The sequence below is a fragment of the Crocodylus siamensis genome, chromosome 3, assembly GCF_052110815.1.
Source record: "Crocodylus siamensis isolate JL-2025a chromosome 3, ASM5211081v1, whole genome shotgun sequence".
NCBI classification, from domain to species: Eukaryota; Metazoa; Chordata; order Crocodylia; family Crocodylidae; genus Crocodylus; species Crocodylus siamensis.
Window position 1 is genome coordinate 66,263,501 of NC_143397.1, and position 22,119 is coordinate 66,285,619.

A 22,119-nucleotide genomic window follows, 5' to 3' on the forward strand; every position below is an offset into this window, starting at 1 on the left:
TAGAGATTGCAACCTAGGAACCATAATGTGAGTGACAACTTTTCTGATGATGCTCAACAGGGAGATAAGATACCTCTATAGCTCTACAGTCGCTTCTATCCTCCTTGTTTTTGTATAATTGTACAAACCAAATATCTTCAAATCTTATGTTACTCCTTCCCTTTTCAAACAGAGCACCATAACTTCATAGACCTTTCAAGGTACTTCATTGTTGGCACATTTATAGATTTTAGCAGGCAAGCAGTAGTTGCTGGATGCCTTGCTCCTACGGATTGATTTAATGGCTTTCTAGTGAGTGCTAGTAGTAGTATTTGCCTAAAGTTAGAGGACTTCTTGCTTTCTCATCCTAGGTGCAGAGGATGTAGATAATGTCAGTAAACTTTGGAGGATGGAAGCAAAAGGGCATATTTTTTTCCTAATTGTACACCCTTTGGGTCAGATCTGGAAATGTTTTAAACCTACTTTGAATGCCTGCTATCTACTGGTCAGTAGAACATAGAGATCTGCTGAAAGGTCTACCTCTTGTCATGTGACAGGAGATCTTTCAAACTTGCACTATCTTTTAAAAAGAAGCATTAGATACAGTATGTGATATGCACACTAAGGGCCCCTCTACTTGTTACATGTATTGTGCAATTAATTTAGATCAGCTACATGTGCAAAGTAACTACAATGCCATAAAAAGATCCATCTAGCTATAAGGTTAGAGCTTGAAACTGTGTAACAACTTTATAGATCATTTCTATTCGGCTTTAATTTGCAAGAAATCCATCGGGTGATAGTTATGACCCCGTGGCTAGGAGCCCTGTCAGCTGATAGAGCTCCGAGCCCCAGAGAAGCACCATGTGCTGCCGCGACTGAGAGTCCCACAGATGGGACTCCCAGCTGCAGAAGCTTGCTCCTTGCAGTTCAGGAGGATCCCAGGATCATGATCCTGGGCTCCCCCTGCACTGACAGTAAAGCATAATTGGATATTATGTGCGTCATGGCAGGAGGTGCTATTGTGTGTGTCATGCAGCAGATCCTATCATGCCTTTACCTGAACATCTAGAGGGGCCCTTAAATATACAAACTACTATATAACTAACTTCTTAAAATTGCCTTATATTGGATATGAGTAAGTCTAAATATTTTTACATGAGCCCTGAGGAACTGTGGAGGTATGTGATACTCATTTAAAAATTCTGCAGTGGGTCTGTTATAAACTAGTCAGGGGGGATCAGCAGGCATTGGGGAAGTCACTGTTTCCCCGAGCATGGCCAGGAGTAACCAGGAATAACGGTCACAAGCTGGCAGAGGGTAGATTTAGGTTAGATATCAGGAGGTGCTACTTCACAGTCAGGGCAGCTAGAATCTGGAACCAACTTCCAAGAGAAGTGGTGCAGGCTCCTACCCTGGGGGTGTTTAAGAGGAGGTTGGATGAACATCTTGCTGGGGTCATTTGACCCCAGTATTCTTTCCTGCCATGGCAGGGGGTTGGACTAGATGATCTGCTCAGGTCCCTTCCGACCCTACAAACTATGAAACTATAAAACTTTCTATTAAATACTATTTAAAATGAAAAATGGCATTTGCCAGAACAAAAAGTTCAGTTTTAGTCACTATAATTCAATAATTTGGGGAGACACCAGGGGAAGAACATAGCTTTTCATTTATAGTTGACAGGTAATTTAAGGACAGATTAGGCGCACACTTTCTATCGGACTTCATACAAAGCATTCCCAATGCTATGATCACTATAGCACAGCCATGATAGGGTCAATCCTGCAAGGTACTGTGTATTCCTGAGATGTGCAGAGTGTTCTGAACTCCATTTAAATCAGTGGGGAATGGCAAGCATTCAGCACTTTCTGGGAATGCTTTGCACTTCATAGGATCAGATCGTATGCTTTCCAGTAAATACTGAAAGGAATGAATCCATGTTTATGCTTCTGGCTCCTTTCTGTTAGTTTAATTTAAAGATGGAAAGTGAGGGAGGACATGGCAGAAGCTGACTGTCTCTCAATACATAAACTACAACATCTAAAATCATTCTTTTGGGTTGTGTAAATGTACAAATTTGTAGTATACTGCTTTACAGTGTTTGTGGTAAAGAAAATAGGCAGTAAGTATTGTAACATGAGAGGATTTGAAAAAAAATCATACATCTATCTTCTCTGGCCTGTAAATGGAAGAATTGTATTTGTTTACCTCCGTATTCTTATTAATGACTTAATGTTTTACCTTTGCATACCCCCTTCCTGAATTTACAATACTCATTTAGCCATACAGTTCTTTTGCTCAGCCAGCTCAGATTGAGATGCTTTTGGAAAGAATCCAGACAGTGTTTTTCTGCATTGCTCCAGATGTTTGCAATAATGTACTACTGAAGTGAATGCCAATGGTAAAAGGATACTTCTTCACAGGAAATAGTTTGCATCTGACACCAAGTGATGGGTCTTTGGGGAAGAAAGGTACAAATTTGTTGCCTGACAGTTAACGAGTAAACAAAAACCTAAGCTTTGTCACAAGAGCTTAAGGATATAGTCTTCGGTGACTTATTAAAACCAGCTATACAAAATGACTACAGTTCTAATTTTTTTTTCAGGGTTCACAGAGGGAAGTTGCAGCCCTTTTGCAGCCATTACTTTTCTTTCAATCCTATTACATATAAATATGCATGCACACACACAGGGTTTCATTTAAAACATTTGTTTTGTAATCTCCACTGTTTCCTGGCAACTTTTTTTTTAGCATTTGCTCAGCACAGCGATGAAGAAATAAATTGCTTCTTACATGCTTTTTTTTTATGGCTTTTAAAAATATTTTCAGTTAGTGGTTATAACAGAGCAGGGGTTCACAAACTGTGATGCACATACTCCTGGGGTATGCAAGACATTTCTGGGGGGTATGTGAGAGAAATTTTGTAATGGCAGATTTAATTTTCATTATAATAATAATTGGCACTTAAGGGGTTAAAATATTAAATGTATGCTGGTAGGGGTATGAGGGCAGTTGGTAAGTGTGGAAGGGGGTACACAATAAGAAAAAGATTGGGAACCTCTGCAGTAGAGAATAAACATTTTTTATCCTTTTGTTTTCCCCAGATAACCACAGTGCATTACTGTTCACCTCTTCTTTTCTTCTCCATATTTACATTTGAAGTAAATATGTGTTGCCTTGCATCTAAAAATATGGTTTCACTTCTCTCTGCTCTTTGCTAAAAGAGAATGAACAAAATGTATGGGGCCAAGTTTTGAAAATGTAATAAGTTCACTACTGCAAGAGGATGCAGATTGGTTGTCTTGTTCTCAAGGATCAGGTAATGAGGTGCTTATCTCACTTGTGTGTCCAGAGTCTATTGTTGATGGAAATAAAAGATTTTCTACAAAATGACATTTTTAAAGATGAAAATGTGTCCTCAAAAGTATATCTGCTGTACGTACTCCCTATTCAGACCAGTTTTGTCTGTTCTTGTGGTGACCTCTAATATTTAGGAACACAAATGTAGTATCATAAAGATATCCAACAACTCCGTAGTCAAAATTACCTTGAATTTTGCAGTAATTGAAAAACAAAATTAATACAAATTATGGTCAATTTAGTTGTGAATATTTCTTGTAGGGAATCACATTAATTTTTTAAGCACTATAGGGCTTTGTTGGCAGAAAATAAAGATTTTAAACCTCTCCTTTCTGTTTTTATTTCTGACTACAGTATCTTGGGCACACATAACAAGCTTGACATTTTACACAGAAATCTCACTATAAAGTCAAGTCCCATGTAAAATTTTCATTTGACTTGTTTGCTTTCACTGTTTGGGTTTTTTTTGTTATGGAATGACTGTGTCTTCAAGGTGGACTTAAGCTTACTGAAGCTATGTTTGGTAAACTCCTTAGTTTAGCTCTCTTCCTGTTTCCAAGCTTACCAATATCCCTCATCTTTACTGCACCTATACCAACCTTTCTGAATATCATCAGGGTAAGAAAAGCCTTGAGAGACAGCATCCCGATCCAGAGACTTAATAAGAAAGGGTCATTAGTGTGACGATGTACAGCCTACACTGGTGAACTGGAGGAGAAGAGGCACAGATACGCAGTTTAAGGGGAGAAATTCTCACATAAACCTGTTAACCTAGGCCAACCTATTAAATGAACTTTTTTCTTGACAAATGTTGTGAAACCCAAGCTGTACTCAGATGCCACACAAATATTAGTTTTACTTCTAATGCAGACCCTGGACGTGATGTCATCCACCTAGCACCCAGAATTAAGACCGTAGAGAGTCTTAACTCTGTCATCAGACTTTTTTCTGTACAAATAATCCAATACAGTCTTCGTCAACATGCAAATATTCATGAGGAATGTAACTGGAATTGGGTTTGTGAAGTCCATTTGGTTATAAATTAGAATGTACATAGAATCCAGTGATGTAATGATTTGGTGAGTATGTTTGGGTGGTCAAATATGTGAACTGAAGTTCATGTGGAAGGTGATATTACATAGTAATTTTAATAATTTTTAATGACTTTCAAAATATTTTAAAATGATAGGAAATAAAATGCACTTTATACACATTTGCTCAATTTCTTGAGCAAATCCACATAGGTAAAAGTCCTAATTTTTTTTAAGGGTTAACTTTTGTCCTTGGGCTTTTTCTTGTTTTAAAGATATAAGATCATACTGTGACATCTAAAAGTGATTTTATTGTGTGATACCATCTTATTGTTTTCTATCGTTTCATTTAGGACTTCCACAAAAATGTAGCCAGCTTGGTGTGGGACATAATGGCTGTCCTAATTTCAACAGCATAATGTTAGGCTCAGTAAATTTGGGAAATAATTCCTTATCCAATTAAAGGGAATTTGGGAAATTTCATTAGATAGCATATAATTTTTCCATGTCTACACTACAGGAGAAGATAAAAAGCCCTATGGTCCTTGCCAGTCTGACCTGGGGAAAAAATGCATTCTTGATCAATTTTACTCTGAGGTGCCAGGCATCTGACAGGCTTTTAAGAACCAGAAGCAGCACCTCTTTTCAGGAAAAAAAAATTTCAGAACTGCCCCTTTAATCATGCTTAATGTGTGATGCTTTGGGAGATGGATGAAGCCAATGAAATGAACGTTACAAAGAAAAAAGCCAAAATATATTAATGAGGAGAAACAATCTCCTAGCTACAACTCTGCCCAGCAGCTATATGTCATTTGGAAAATGTCTGCATTGACCCTACACTGTGTATGACTGATTATGTAAATCACATGCTGTATGAGCACTCCATGAGGAGAACTAAAAATGGCAAACAACAAATAGTAAATAACTTGTGCTTAAGTTTCTATATGAATTGTCCAACTCGTATTCTAGCAAAATTTGTGGTGTTGTTCCTGAATGTTTTCACCATCACCCATGACTGACTGCTTGAATAGTGTCAATCAATTACAACTTCATAAGGAAAGCCAATTATACTTGTTCTTATTCATGAATCATATTTTATTTTCAATTAGTTTTATGCTACAGGATGCTGAGATGTTTGATCAAGTTTTCCTCCAAAAGAAAAGTGCCATAGAGTGACTCACCAGAATTCTTGCAGCATCTTGAGTTTTTTTCCTCAGATATGTCCTATCCAATTACTGATCAGACCCAACCCGGTCTAACTTGTGAGCTTTAATAGATCACAGCTGGCTGTGGCATGGCTGAGTGCCACAAGCCTTCACTAACCATTCATTTAATTGGTGTTTTATTTGGGTTTTTTTTCAGTATGAAGCAAGGACAAAACTCTGTGAGCTAAGTTTTACGTGGGAAATTAAAGTTTTAAGGAAAATCTTGCTAGAGGGAAAAAAAACCCCAACATATGCTTCTTAGGAAACCTGTGAATGAGTCAGTTAGCACAAATCCCTGTATGTGGGGGTTGTAGTAGAGCTGCCTAGGCCTTTAGAGTACACAAGTAGAGACAGTGCTGTGTATGGACCACCAACTGTGATCCATGTGCCAGAACAGCAAGAAAAGGCCAGGACCCTGTCTATTTCCACCTTCTCCCAGATGGCAGGGACTGCTATTATAATTGACCTTTGTATGGGCCTCCTAAGGAGATGGAGTTTTTTGGAGGCTTCTTCAGTGTCCTGTAATCTAATTCACCCTCTCAAGGCCCTATGACAATCTGGCTGTCAGTAGGTTTGTTAAATCACTAGGGTTAAAAGGTAACAAAGCAAAGAAAAACAAGAAATGAACTTTCTTCTCAGAAGCTGGTGGATGAATATGATTTATAGGTAATAAAATGGAGTACTAGTAGAAAGAGATCTCACAGAAGTAACAGAAAAACCTGAGAGATTAAGCTGCAATAAATCTCTTAGACCAAATGACATTCGTCTGAGAGTTTAGAAGGAATTATAATGTAGCCACTACATAAGTGTGTAATTTATTAAACCAAAAACCCCCCAAAAACCAACCCACAAAACAAAACAAAGCAACCCCCCCCCCATCAAACCAAAGAAAAACAAAAACCGTGTCATGTATAATTGAGATAAGGACTAGCAATATATGCATTTTTCTGAAAAGATTCTAAGACTAGTTTATTGAGTTACATAGCACTGAACTTTAACCATCCAACCAGAAAAATAAATAATAAATCATTGTAGGTAAAGAATAAACACAAGATTACAAAAAAAATTAGGACAAACCACCGCAGTCTCTGTGAGGTTTAATGGTGTGCTTCTAATTTAAAATTATTTGAAAGAGTTAATAAGTAGTAAAGAAAAAGATAGAAGAAGTAGATGATATAGTTTCCATTTTCAAAGATATTTAGGCAAAGTGTCCAATACAGAGCTTTGTAACAATGATGTTAAAGGTAAAATGTTGTCATGGCTCAAAACTGGTTTAAAGAGGCAAAGCAGAAAGAAATTTTTACCACTTGGGACAGAAATGTTTAATGCCAAGATGTCCCATAGGGATCAATATGACTTAACATGTATATAATTAAGAAGGCATTAGGTGAAAATGAATTGCAAATTATAGAATGAATTAGGTTAACCAAAACTGGGACGAGTTATAAGGAACTCAGGACTAAAGAGCTAGAGTTGTCATTTTGATCATCTCCAGCTGCATTCAGGAGGGAACTTACTTTAAACCTACTGTGTAATAACACAGTAACTTACAATTAGTTGAAAGGAAGTTTATGCCTTCCCTGAAATGTAGTTTTAGTCATTATCAGAGAGAATCTGTCAGCAAAAAGCCAACTGATCTGTCCCTAGCTGTAAACTTGTTTGTAACTACAGAGACTTTTTATGGTAATTATAAGCTGGATACACACTAGTTTCTGCATGAATAGCTTGATTAATGGCTTTTGATGAATTGTGCCTCTCCTCTGTTCATGGCAAGTATACACATAGAAAGATACTCAAATGTATCTTTCAAATTAATTATTTGAAACTATTCAACAGCTTGTGGGTTTGTTCTCTCGACACCCCCACCAATTTGCTGATCTGAAATTCAAACTGTTGCCAAAGGGTACCAAGTCATACCAAGCCATATGATATTGTTTCTCTTTCCATATTGGATAAGCAATAACAACAACAATAATAATAATAATTGGTGCTATTATTATTGTAAATGGTATTAACAACAATAACTATGATAATAGCACCAATTATTATTATTACTGCTATTAGCATTATCATCACCATCGGTTTTCCAATTCCCTCTTTGAACATCTGAGTGGGTTAACTGAAAACTATTTCACTCGGATGCTGAGTGGGTTAGCTGAAACTATTATTTGCCTAAAGGCTTTAAGAAAAGTTAATGGAAAGGGTGTGAAGGGAGCCCTAGTGAAATTTAAAAGCTCCAGTGAATGTCTTTGAAAAATACTTTTCTCAGTATTCAGGGGTGTAGGGGTGCCTCTAAGGACACAGGCAGACAAGGTTCTTTGGGTAAATCTGATATCTTTTATTAAACCAACTCAAATATTCTCTCAAGTCTTTTCTCAGTATTAGCAGATAAACTATGAGACCGTTTGAGCCAAGTCCTCCAAGGGGAGTTTTACCTGAAGGAGGACACAAAGTTTTGGCAGACTGAGCTTGCCTTTCACTCTGGAAAGGCTTTCCTTTTCAGAAAGAAGCTAGGCTTTCAGCCTGGCTCTATTCACTGGTTTGGTCCCAAACGCGCTTTACAGCATGAAACTGTTCATCACTAACTTGTCAGCATCAGGTGAGATTTTAAATGCACTGCAGCCGCTCAGCTCTTTCCCCTCGCTCAGTGAAAACGTCTCTACCTGCCAAAAGAGATCCCCCAGGAACAGAGGCAGTCAAGGTTCTTTGGGTAGCTAGGATATCTTTTACTAGACCAACAAACTAGTTAGAAAAAAGTTCTTTGCAAGCTTTGGGGCACGAACACCCTGGAAGACACAAGTCCAGGAACAGCAGCATTCAAGATTCAAAGCCAGTGGCAAAGACCCCGGGGGATCCTGTGAGCAGGGCTGGGCTCTTTGGCTTCTCCTGGTTGTTCTGAGCTGGAAATGCCCGATGCCAGTCCCCAGCCTGGGCCACGCTGTCTTTTTCTTGCAGTGAGTTGAAAAGCCACTAGAGGTGAGCGGGATCTGACAATCTCTTCCCCTTCCAGCCCCCGCAACCTCAGTGCTGAAGCAAGCCAGGAGCCAGCCCTGTGCGGAGTGAGCCTGCCTGTTTCTCGGAAGTAACCAGAGGGGCTCCAGGCGGCGTCGCGAGGAAGGAGAAGGTGGCTCGAGCTTCACCTGCTCCGCAGCCCCGGCGCCCGCGGGCACGTCCACGTCCCCTTGGGGGAAGGGAGGGGACTCGGACCCGGAGCGGGAGCGGGAGCGGGGCGGCATCATGTCGTCCGAACGGAGGACATAAGATGATGCTCCCCGGCCTCCAGGGAGATCTGTACGGGTCCCCAAGCTGGGAGAAAGGCCCAGGGTGGGCGGGAGCAGCTGGGACTCGGTCTTGGACCGAAACATCGTCCTGGACCAGCAGGAAGCACAAATAAATAAAAATCCCCAAACTCTCCCGGGAGCTCTGCCAGGGACTGCCCCGAGGGTGCTCCTCCCTCCGCTTTCACAGGTCCCCCTGTGGTGCCCCCTGCCCCTGGCACCAGTGTGTGGGGGGGTACGCCTCCTGTGTGGGGAGGCTCCCCGTCGTGTGTGTGGGGGGTCCCCATTTTGTGCGGGGGTCCCCATCTCGTGTGGGGGAGGGTGGGAGGGGCTCCCAATCTCGTGTGGATGGGGGGGGTCCCCATTTTGTCGCAGAGCCGCGAGCATCCCCCACGTGAGCTCCCGCCAGCAGGAGGCGGCGGCTGGTCCTCGCCTCAGCCGGGGCCGGGCGGGCGGGCGGAGTTGCCAGCCCCTTGCCCTCCTCTACCAGCACATCCCCCCCGCCCCCCCGCACACAAGGCACCCCCGGGGGCGGGCCGTGCAGGACTGCTCCCCGCGGCGGCGCTGGAAAAGATGAGAAAGTTTGGGGTGGGGGGGTGAAGCAATCCCCCCGGTGCCCCGCGCTAGGAGCCGCCGGGTCCCGCGGGGCGCAGCGGGCTGGAGGCAGGGGCTGCCCGCTTGCTTGCGGCCGGGGAGGGAGGCGCAGGCGCGGCGCCCGCCCGGCTGCAGCCCGGTCGCTCCGCGCAGTTCCCGTGGAGTTGATGGCAGCGCCACAGTGCCGGCGCCCGGCGGAGAGCGGCGGCGGCCCCGCGCCCGCCATGCGCGGCCAGGCAGCCGGCGGCAGCCCGAGGGACGGGGCCCGGGGCGCCCAGCGCGCCTGACCTGCCTCGCCCGCCGCCGCCCCGGCCTCGGCCCCGCAGCATGTCCGCCAAGTCCAAGGGGACCACCTCCTCCTCGTCCTCCTCCTCCTCGCCCGGCGCGGGGCAGCCCGCCGCCGCCAAGGCCAAGGTGAAGGAGCAGATCAAGATCATCGTGGAGGACCTGGAGTTAGTCCTGGGGGACCTCAAAGACGTGGCCAAGGAGCTCAAGGAGGTGAGAGCTGGGAGTGGGGGGGCAAGGGCAGGACCACCCCACGGCCCTCCTGCCCGGGGCGCGGGTAGCCCCGACAAGTGCTCGCCGGGCCGGGCCGGGCACTGGGGGATCAACTAGTGTCTCCGCCGCGCGGCAGGCGGGAGGGAGAAGCCCCACGCGCCCCTCGCTCGGATGTGCCGGACTCCCCGCAGGCTGCGGCTCGGCTCTTCTCCGCGCCTTTCCTGCCGGGGGGGAGACGCAGCCCCTCGCCAAGGACCACCCCCCACACACACCCCACCGGCTCCCAGGGCTGCTGCCCCGCCGGGCTTCTGCCTCTGCGGCTGGGATTTCGGGGATCTCGGTGTGGGGGTGGGGCGGGGGGACTATTGATGAACCCCTACAGCTCCCCCGGAGACCGCTGCACTGGTGGGGGGAGCTCTGCAGAGGGGCAAAGAAAGACCTGCGCGTATCCCCCCCCAGTCTGACTTTGCCAGTGGAGCTGCCCCCTCTCCGCCTGGCCCGAGAGGGGACCGAGGATGCCCGCACCTACAAGCAGGCAGGGCTGGAGTGTGTGCGTGTGTGTGCGTGCGTGCGCGGGGGGGGGGGGGAACACATCTGTCGCGGTTTGGGCAGCTGAGGGCTGGCCGAGCCCGCAGGGATCACGAGGCGAGCCCGCTGTCTTGCTGGCCTGCCCCTGCGTGGAAGCCATTGCACTGTCACGGCGCCGGCCAGGGACAGCTCCCGCCGCCTCGTGTGCCGGGGATGGCGCGGGACCTGGGTGCGGAGAACCGCCGGCAAAGCCCCGCTCTTCTCAGCTCTCCCTCCCCCAGCTCTCCCTTTCGCGACTGCTCGACAGATGGCTGGCTTTAACGCGCTGCGAAACCCAAGTCCCAAATTTGTGCGCCCGATGTTCCCTGATCCTTTGGACAAGATGATCTCCCAAGGCCCCTCCCAAACCTAGTTTTCTATGATTCTGTGATCTGACATGTGTAGCAGGCTGTGCTTTTGCTCTCCGATAGTATTCTCCCTCCCCCCCCCCCCTTTTAACCAGCAAGTTTTATTCAATAGACTTCTGCCACGGGTGGCAGCTTGAAATTCAAGGCTTTCCTTTTCAGAAAGAAGCTAGGCTTTCAGCTTGGGTCTATTCATTAGTCTAGTCCCAAACCCACTTTACAGCATTAAACTGTTCATCACTAACTTGTCAGCATCAGATGAAATGTTAAATGCAGTGCAGCCTTTTCGGAGAGCGAAAACAGGCACTGTTCACTACAATTACACTTGGGCCAGCCACATAACCACCACGGGAAACTGTCAATCCTCTTCCTCCCTTCCTTCCCCCCCTGCCCCCACGCGCACACAGCCCCAGATCATTTTATGTCTTGGTGGACACTGTGTCTACAACTTCTCATTTTTGTACTGTGTCACTGTCTGTGTGCTCTGTATTTTTTGGTGAAAAACAGGGGGAAAAAAGTGTCTGGTTCTTATTTGAAGTCTCTGAACAGTTTTAAACGTTGTTTTTAGAAAATTGGCTTGTGTGGCACTAGTATATGTTGGTCAGAACCCAGGGAGGCAAGGGCTTCTGTGCCATGAATGTAAATCCATCTGTACATACACATGCTCCTGCTTTCCTCTAGCGAGCAAACAAGATTTCTCCTCCTGGGTTGGTGGTTACTGTTATCATTTACAGTGGCATGTTTTTTATCTAAGCAAACCTGTCTACTCTGGCTGGCTACATCCGTGAGACACAACTGGGTTTATTTTTACCTGATGGGCAAATGACTTCGGGAATCCTTTTTACCAAGCAGAGGTGGAGTTAAAGCTGTAAATTCTAGTAATATGGGGGTATAACCTGAATAGTAACTGCAAGTGTGAAAATGTAAGCACTTCTTTTCATGCCTTTTAATTAAAAGCTCCTAAAGTTATGAGAAGACTTGTGAATAGCAGTTTTGTCTGAATACCTATTTTTTAAAGGGCCATGTGTACCACAATATACAAATAGCTACAAACTGTTACATCTTCTTAAAGAATTGGTTTCATACCCTAAATAAATCCTGTGCTGTAGCTATGTTGAAATGTCTATGAAAGTTGGCTATGTGACTACTTCCATTTGTCCAGCATTTATAGTATATACTAAATCCCCACAAGAATTCTCAGCATACCTATGTCATGTATTCTCTTTTGAAACAGGGAATAACAGATACTCTAAATCAAGTCTGACTTTGTCTCTATATAGGTTGCACTGCTATGCATTTAGAGGATTTAAACTTCCTGGTTTTTTTTTTATTTCTGTCACTGGTAGTATCATATTTGAAATGCCAGTTTTGTAGGCAATTAAAAGGTGAATGTGAGTTCAGGTGTAGTTGCACATTACCTTGCAACGGTTGCAATTCATTGCCATGTTATGATGTATTAAAGTTGGTAGTCAAATGTCCACTTGCCACAGTTGCAAATCATGGGATGCTGAAACCTGAAACCTATTAAAGTTAGTATGGGTTAAAATTAGTATGTTGGATAATACTTGCCTGAAAGGGAGCAATTTTGAAACACCATGATGACTCTCAACATGTACTAAACTGGTTGAATGTTTGCTTATGTTTTAACTGCATTTAATAAGTGTTAGGTTGAACATATGACACCTCCCATATTAAACACCTTTTACTGTTTTGAAGTATGGTAAGTATCAAACACAGGTACATCAAATTGTTGTAAGCCTGGCTAATTCTGCTTGAGTAAAACCTTTTTCTATATGCAGTGTAAATCAAACACAGAATTATTTTAGAAATGTTTTGGCTTTCTTTCCTCACCATGTATATACTATAGACAAACTTCTGTATCCTGTTACAGTAACTCTTCTGACTGCAAGCGGGTAAATCCTTTTTCAGGAGTGTGATGTTCAGAACATATACCTTATTATAGTCTTCCCTAGCCATGGTTATATTTTAAAAGAGCATTTCAATCACATTGTGATGGCAGGTCAGAATTCTTTTGAACTGTTATAGAGATCGACAGGTGTTACATTAGGCCATTTGTTTCTTCCTCAAACAGTTGTTTAGTTTTGAATTGTAGCTGCTGGTTGCATGTGTATTCAGTGTGTTCTTGAGTTGAAAGAATCAGTGTTTCAGAAGTAAACTATCAAAATAATGGGTATGAAGTATGTGAAGTTATTAGTTTTTTACCTTAAAGTTATATTTAGGAGGACAGTACTCCACCTACTTAACTATTCACATCTGTTCTTTGTCCAAGGAGGTTTTTAATGGTCACTGTAAGAGCTGTATCTTAGAAGGTCAAGGAAGGAGGTGAGGGGGACTACTTCAGTAATCAAAGCTGGGAACATACACAATGATTGTAATGACTAATAGAGCATCTACCTAAATAGTTCCATATTTACAAAATAATAGTCTTCTGTCTAATCAAGACAAGAGGGAACATCTTGCTTCTGTGAGAGAGTGTTTTATTTTAAACATTGGTCTAAAAGTAATGCCAAAACTCTTTGAAATGACCTCTTAGCCCTCTACTCTCTGCAGTTTCTTCCATATTAAATCAGGGAGCCCATTACTATGACTCACCCTTACATCGTATTCTGGGAAATATATTGTATTATCAATGTATTCAGAAAAAGGCAAATTCCTCCTTAATTTACTTTTAGTAAAACCCAGTGCAACAAACCTTGAAGTTATTAACATTTCTTTTAAAAACAGATGGCAAAATTACTATGTGGCTGAGAACAGATGCTTATTATAGGAGTTCCTGGGGCTCCAAACTTTAAACTTATGCCTATTTTCCCTCATTTATAGGCATGTTTAGACTAGAGTAACCACAAAAATACTCCAGGCAGTAAGGGATTGACTGGGAAATTTGTAACATTACATCCTAGCAAGTACTAAGTTTTAGCTGACATATGCCTAGTCCTCCCAAGGGTGCAATTAACTAACTGGAAACTTAAACTCTTATCTTGTTAAACAGAAAGACTAAGGGTGTTTGCTAGCTACAGTATATATTTTATGTTGGAAAAAGGTATTGCTTAAGCTGAACTCTGTGGTTGCTGTTGCTTATAGCAGCTACCAAAAAAGGATAGTCCTTTAATCCAAGTCATTTGAAAAGTTACTTGATGACGAAACCTGGACCAAGATATCATGGTTTAGATTTTCATCTGGAGCATTGGATATGGACTCTTCTATAGACCCACTTTTGGGGGGGAAAAAATCAGGGAAGCACACTTCTAGTTAGGTGATGTGTGTTATGAGAAGCCAGGAGCCTACAAAGAGTAACTACAATTATGCCCTCTAGTTTAAAAGTAATACATTGTTTCTGTTTTTGTTTGGCAGTAGTGATTATAGAATAGATATTATAGCAACTATGACTTCAGGGTATGCGTAAGTTAGTGTGTAAAGTTTCATCTTATATTTGCAATGTCACTGACCTCTAAAGATTCAGTCTCCAAAGTTTCCTGGTACTATCGCACAAGTCTGGAATCCCACACTTCATTGCACCAGGGAAATGCTTTGCTGAAGCATTTGATAAATGCTTTTATATAGAGAGAAACTTATAATTCAGAACAAATTCCTGAAAATAATTTGAAATATTTGCATAGCATTTAATTGGTAAAAGAAGAGGCTTCAGCCTTTTATTGAAAGGAAGCAGCTTTGTAGCTAATGCCAAAGTTCATTGCAATCCAAAACGGACATGCACAATGCACCCAAGTGCTAGCAGAGTAAGTACTATTTGGTAACAATGTGAACAGGCTGCTGCATAGGCCATAAATTTTGAACACTGTTCAGTTGACGGTCTTCAAAAGGAATGATTATATAATATTTGATGCTGCCTTGTATTGAAAGGTCAGAGATGTCCTAATCACCTGAGAATACTGAACTTCAAATTAATAAACCAAGAAAGATTTTGTCTTTCCTAGTTCCACTACAAGTACTTCAAAGTCTCCAAAAATTTATTTTTGGAAAGAATGCATAAATAAGTCTTTCCCTCTTCAAGTAAGTGTAATGTTCAGTTTCTATAAAGTTATCAGATAGGAAACTTGGACATGAATTGAAGAAGAGACAGTGTGCTTCAGGCAACAGCAAAGTTAATAGCTATAGTAAAATAAATGGCCCAATCTGTTACTGATGTGGTTGCACTTCTCCCCTAATAAGGCTGGTGTTCAGTTGTTTTGGGTGAAATAAGCATGTTTATGTGGAATATTCCATATTCAGCATTTTGGGCAGATACGTTAGCTTCAATGCCACCATCTTCTGTTTTCTGAGCTCACAATTTTTGTGCACAACTGGTACTTTTACCTACAAGGAAGACATTGCAGGCAACAACTTGTTGTTTTACTGTGCAGGTAGTTGTAGGCTATGTCCAGAGAAAGGATTAAAGAGAGAACAGTTAATTCTGTATATGTTTTAGTGATCTGGAGTTAGAAAACCACTCTGGAAGTGTTTGAATGGCATTCCAGCATACAGAAGTAATAATTGTTATGGTGTGTGAAACCTTGGTCCCTGATTCAATTTGGCTCGATTCGGTGGCTGAATCTCTGAATCCAAATTGAATCAGAGGACCCTTTAATCTCTCTGAATTGATTTGGAAAGATTAGGACAGATTCAGCGATTTGGACATAGACACAGCTTTAAATGTTTTTTCTACGTACCTCTAGGTAGCAGAGGCAGAGGCATGTGCTGGGGCACATGCAGCATCCCACAGAAGCATGGGGAGGCTCCTCGGTGTGCTCGGGGGCAAACGTGGAAGTGGACCAAGTCCACTTCTGGTCCATTGGGGAGCGTGGAGGGGGGGGCTCCCCACACCCCTCCCGGCTTGGCAACTGGTACCTCCTGGGTCTGGGGGGGGGTACCTGGGGTCCCCCTGTGGCCAACTGCTGAGCCGGGGGGCAGGGGGTGCCCCCAGCGTGCTCCCCGGCAGACCCAGAAGTACTTCTGGTCCACTTCTGGGTTTGCTGCCCAGTACGCTGGAGAGCCCCCCATGCTCCTGTGGGATGCTCCATGTGCCCCAGCACCGCAGTGATCATAAGCCATGCTGCTACCTCAAGGTATGTAGAAAAAAACTTTTAAATCTGTGCCTATGTCCGAATTGCTGATTTGCCAAATCAGCATCAAATCTTCAGATTCAGATTCAGCCAAATCAAATCAGGAACAGTGATCTGAATCAAAGGATTGAATCACTATCTCCGATTTGGGCCGAATCCAAATCCAATACAGCCCTTTTTGCACAGCCCTGATAAGAGAATTGCCATAGTGTGTTGCTGGCCCTTGCTTTAGAGGAAGAGTATATGAGCTCAGGGCACCTGTGTAGCTCATTTCCTGTCATACCCTTCCACTCACCATGAGTAGGTTACATCCCCAACTTTTGTGTTTAATAGCCTCTGATGGACCTATGCAGGGCTGGATTAATGCATAGGCAAACTAGGCAACTGCCTAGGGCCCTGAACTTTCCTCCATGGCGATGGTACAAATGGCCCCATCAGCCTCCCTTCCCTTTTGCTCCAGTGCTGCCAAGTCTGCTTATAATAAGTGGACTTTTTTTTTAAAAAGTTGCTTTGATTTTTAGAGAGTCATGGGTTGTGGTTTTTTGGGCTTTTTGATTTAGAGATTGCTTATTTGGGGCTTTTCTGTAATACTGCAGTTCCCAAACTGTGCATCCTGGTTGTAGAAATAAGATGGGGTCGTGGAAGGGCCAGGCCTGGCTAGCACACAGCTTCCAGGCAGGCTGCTGACTTAGGGACTTGCATGCCTTCACCTGCGTCTGGCTTGCTTTGGGTGCCAGGTAGGGGAGGCAGTTGCAGCGGGGTGGGAGTATGGAGACTGTGTCCAAGGTGCAGTGGGTGCACAGAGCTCAGGGGGGCAGGGTGTCGGTGTGAGGGTGGGGAGGTGGGCTCCTCCACACTCCCCCTGTAGCTCACCAGCCCCACCACCACCAGTGGCAGCCTTCAGGGCACTTGTGGCCTGAGCAGGCCTGGGTGTGCAGCTCTGGCCAGTGCTGCATGACGGGAACGTGGAGTGCAGCCCTCCTGACGTACATGCACTGTGCAGAGCCCAGCATAGCTCTGCACTACTGGGAAAAGCCCAGAGCTGGCTGCCTTCCTTACCCCCGTGCATGCAGGTCCTGGGAAGCAGGGGGTGGGGAAGGCAGCTGGCTCCAGCCTGCATGGCTTCCCCCAGGTAGCACAGAGCTGTACATAGGCTGTGTGGAGCCCCGTGTGAGAGTGGTGGCTGGCGGGGGTGCACTCTTTGCCACCACAGTGCAGCGCTAGCTGGAGCTGCGCATCATGGAGTGCTGGCACCTGCATGTACCCTGAGGGATGCTTCTGCAGGTAGAGGGGGCTTTGTGACATGAGGAGGAGGTATGTGTGGGGGGGTCTTCACACCCCCCACTCTCCTTTACACCCACACCCTACCCCCACAACCCCCCACCCACATACATACTCTGACCATACCCTATGGCCCTCCCACCCCCACTTCTCTCTCTTTGAAATGTGTTGAATTTGTTTTGGGCTTGTTTTTAAAGGCAGTGCCAGTCATTTTCTCACACGACTTGGTAACAGTGCTCCACTGGCTTCACCACCCACTGTGGCTGCTTCCTAATGGTGGTCTGAGCCCTGCTCCCCACAGGCCTAAGTGCTGGAGTAGGGAGGGGGGTCTTGACCAGGCCAAGGGCCCATATATTTGTCTGCCTGGGGCCCACTAAAGGGTTAAACCAACCCTGGACTTATATTCCATATACCCCTCTTTCTCTTTCTCTCTCTCTCTCTGAAATGGTGAAACTATTGGCCTTCACAACATCCTGTGGCCATGGGTTCCACATGCTAATTAGGCTTTATACACTGATACTACACAGGGACTTGGTACAGGTGCTTCTTAATTCTTACTACTCCTCTAACCATTAAGTAGGTGCACACTAAATGAATAGAGAAATAAACCATATTTCCAGATGTGTTGCTAAAAGAATGATATGGATTGCGTTGCTACTGTAGCCTGAAGCCTTCATGTGTGTTACACTTGTGTAAGCCAGAGATACTCCCTATTCCTTCATTAGGACCAAGCTGTCTTGTGACTAGGTTACATGCTGCAAAATCTGCCGTTCTCTATAGCAGTACGCTTCTGTTTCTAGTTCTTCTCTGAGTATGAGAGCAGCAGTAATCTTTACAGGGATATTTATTTTAAGTGCACGTTGTTTTATAGTCTTTGTATCTTTTGTAGTTAGTTAAATCATAATTTTGCTTGGAGTATATGAAACATCCTTTTATTGCTTGGAGTATATGAAACATTCATACATTAAGTGTTACAGAAATGCAAACGCATGGAAGAATTTCACCTTAGTATGTTTTGTAGGATCAAGAAGTTGTTATGCAGTTCATATGTGGCCCTGAACATCAGGTACACATTTTTCGAGTTATCAGGAATACATTAAATGCTGATGTGGTACTGTGTGAAATTGCTTTGATCTAACTGGAATCAAGCTGCCAAAGTAAGTAACTTCTTTCATACAATATAAAGTTAAAAGAAAGACCTGGCACATACACAGAGCATGAGTTGTTAACACTGAGTGGCCTGACAGAAGAAAGAGCACTGTTGAATTTATGCTAGCTATTTTGTTTTCTAAACAGTTGTCAGCAACGTTCGTTCCTTTCATGCAATACTAAGCTACCTGAGAGTACTGTGCATTGTACAGCCATAAGCTAAATAGAGCATGTATAAATTTGGTTTTCGTATAAAAATAGTACCGGAACAAGAATGCATATGTCTGTGCTAAAATGTATAGACTTCATGCTGTCTGGGTGCTGCTGACAATGGCAGAAAAAAACTACAGTAAAGCAAAAGTGTGATTCTGTTCCTATTGTCAGTTGAAATTTTGTCTATGTGAGCAAGATTGCGTTCTAGGTTCTAAGATTGCACAAGGTTTTGTGTATATGGTGTTGTGGATATCTTTTTAAGATTTCAGAAGTTTCATAAAGAAGGCTATGGCTATGCATTATGAAAAGGTGTGTAGGTAATATTAAAATAAAAATTGGCTAGGGGCTAGCATTGACATACTTTTAGTGGGTTTTTTTGTTTGGGTTTTTTTGCTAGTCTCTTCTGAAGGGGGGAAGCTTTTCTAAGTTTATAGAATATCGGTGAACATTTTAGTTAAACTTAATAACAAAATGGACAGTGTAAAATGCAATACTGACATTCTTTCACTTTTTTGTTTAGTTAAAACAGAACTATGTTAAAAACATGGTATATCATGTTGCAACCTTTATTAAGGTTTAAAAAATCAATGGGTTTTAAAGAGCACATTTTGAATTCAGAATTTCATGAATTTAGACTTAAATGTACCCGACAAGCACTTCTAGGCTCCTTCTTACAATATATAAAATAACACTAGAGAGCTAGAAAGTAAAACTAGTTTGAAAAGTGAAGGGTGGAACATAAATCAACAACATAATTCCTTTAGTTTTAGGAATTTAAGATTAGACGTTCCTAGTCATTGAGGTTAGTTTCCCACTATGACAGGCAATTATGTCATGTTTCATACCCTGAACAAGCTCTTTTTTTGCAACTAATCAGAATCTCTGCTTCCACTACTCCTCTTCCAGAATGTCTACCAGTGTCTTGGATGATTAAAAAAACTTCTTCTAAAGTCCACCCTATTTGTTGTAGTTTGACTTTTGTGCCAGCATTGTTCTTTAACCTTGTAAATTACTCTCTTCTCTCACTAGCCTTAGCTCCTTGATGTATTAACATAGAGTAATAATAGTCCTCTTAATCTTGATTTTGTTTGGATGAACAGGCCAATGTCTTTCAGTTATGTTTTGAAATATAAATCTTCTTCCTGTTCTATTTATTCTGGTATTCATTTTGGAATAGACATTCTTGAATACGACGGCAGGAGTTGCATCCAGTTTTTCACAGGATGTATCACCAGGGCCTTGTACAGTGGTAGTGGGTATATATACGCGTTCCTGATGCCTGCTCTGACATTTTCTAATCAGAATGCTCCAGCAGCCTCAGCATCATGTGCATTCATTCAGCATCCCTGTATTTCAAAATGGCGTTGGGGGTATTTTTAACCAAAGCTCATTGAATAAGTTTTAGTTAAAGTGCCCCAGCCACCATTTAGCAGCATGGGGATACTGATACACATGATGCTGGAGTGCGGTAATTACTACACTGCGGCAGATTCACTTAATTGAGTCTGCTCTGATGCACTGTAATTACAGTGTCTTGGAGCAGCCTCGCTGCATGTGTATAAGTGCCTTAATATAATTGGAAATGGGCAACATTAATGCCAAGATCAACCTGTTAAAGGTGTTGTAGATTAAGACCAAGACTTTTGTCCTGATAACCAGGGATTCTGGTTTTCCATCAAAAAAAAAAAATCACAAATTCTCCAATTAAAAACTTGCAAATTCTCTGATAAAAATCCAAAGATCCATGGTTAAAATTAAATGCCCCCCACAGCCCCTACCCCCCCAGCCCTGCTGGAGGAGACCCCAGCTGCCAGGGCTATGGGGCCAGGGACCCAGGTCTGCAGCCCCCTGCCCCCAGTAGAAGGCAGCAGCTGCTACAGCAGAAGCAGAAGCCGAGTTTCCCCCTGCTGTTGCCTGCTGCAGGCTCAGGCAGGGCCAGCTCCTAGTGGCAGCTCATACTCTCAGGGGGCAGTAGGGACCTGCACACCCAAGATCTGTAGGGGGTGGGGGCAGGGTGGGTGTGTGTTGCAGACTTGTGCTCCTCACCCTGCTGTCCTCCCCCAGGCCCTCTGGAGTGCAGCGTGTGAAACCCAGAGCGGTAGTGCACATGTGGGGACCTGCGTGAAAGCTGCCTGCTGGTGCGAGCTCCGCACTGCCCTGGCCCCACTTCCCCTGCAGGTGGGGGTAGCAGTGAGAGGCACAACCCTGCACTGCCCCTGTGCACACAGAGGAAGTGTGGCCAGGGCAGTGCAGAGCTTGCAGAGGCAAGCAGCTTTCCTGCATGGCCCTGCTGTGTCCTGATGGACCAGTTGCACATGCTGTGCTCCGAAGGGCCTGGAAGAGAACAACAGGGTGGGGAGCGCAGTGTTTGCTGCCCAGGGTTTGCAGCCAGCCAGGCACTGTGGCCAGGGGGGTGGGGTTTTAAGCCTCCCCACTTCGGGCCAGAGTGCCTGTGGGGCTGCAACCCCCCACCCTACCAGCAGGAGAGTGCCTAAGCTGACTGGGGGCTGTGGAGTGGGGGAGTTGGGGGTGGGTTGCAGCTGGCCAGATACCCCAGCCAGGAGTGGGGAAGCTGCAACCCCCACCTCCTGGCCTGTAGTGCCTGACCAGCTGCAAGCTTCCCCACCCCCTCAGCCCCCAGCCAACTTGGGCACTCCAGTTGGGGGTGGGGGAGGTTTGTAGCCCCCGGGACACTCGGGCAGGGGTTGGGGGGAGTTGCAGCCTCCTGCTCCCTCAGCCCCCAGTCAGCTTGGACACTTCCTGGCTGGGCACTCTGGTTGGGAGGAGGGATTTTCAGCTGGCCGGGAGTGGTGGAGGTTTGTAGCTGGCTGAGCGCTTCACCTGGGAGTTGGGAGGCTGCAAACCTCCCCCCCCCGCCCAGCCGGAGAGCCTGGCCAGCTGTAAACCTCCCCATTCCCTCAGCCCCCAGCCAACACCCCCTCCAGCCTTGCCCCACAATCCCCAACCCCCACTTACTTCTAGCAAGAAGAATGAAGCTGAAGCAGCCTTAGGTAAGTGCGAGCATCAGGCACTGACCTTCCCCCTCTCCCTTCCCCTCTAGCCAGGGTTGGGGGTTTCCCACCACTTTTGCAAACAGCTCTTGCAGGCTGGAATGCAGCAAGCCTGCAGAGCTCTTTGCAAAAGGGGGAAATCTGCAGGTTTCTCTTCTAAAAGGGAAAATCTGCATTTTCTCTGATAAAAATATGAAATCTGTGGTTTTCTCTGTTTTTCCATGGGAAATGGAAAACCTGGATCCCTGCTGATAACCAATGTATTGTTAACACAGAGAGAGGGTTAACAGACTGACATGTGCATGACATCCTCTTTTGATTAGTAAGTAAGTAATTGCATCTTGCATCCCTAGGAGCATTTTCAGGGGATTGAAGTATTTGAACCAGAAAGCTACCACTATCTAAGTTTGCCAAGGTCTTTGTTTGCTTAGATGAGTCATAGCATCTTGTTCTACTGTAGGTGGCAGGTGTAGCTTGCAGAAGTACTTGGGTATCTATAGAAGG

At 44.4% G+C, this 22,119-nt stretch overlaps 1 protein-coding gene across 6 annotated transcripts in view; it reads left to right on the forward strand.

Moving 5' to 3' along the window:
- The first annotated feature begins 9,443 nt into the window (after nt 1–9,443).
- Nucleotides 9,444–22,119, forward strand: part of PRR16 (proline rich 16) — a 298,326-nt gene continuing 285,650 nt past the window's right edge. For 2 of the 6 annotated variants that reach the window (XM_090038443.1, XM_090038447.1), the window contains exon 1: nt 9,809–9,948. Coding sequence is in view for 1 of the 6 variants with exons in the window: in XM_090038448.1 (XP_089894574.1) it covers nt 9,778–9,948 (171 nt within the window). In the remaining 5 variants the exon portion in view is untranslated. Of the gene's footprint in view, nt 9,949–22,119 lie in introns of all 6 variants that reach the window. The other 4 variants (XM_090038444.1, XM_090038442.1, XM_090038448.1 and 1 more) reach the window with 3 other exon arrangements.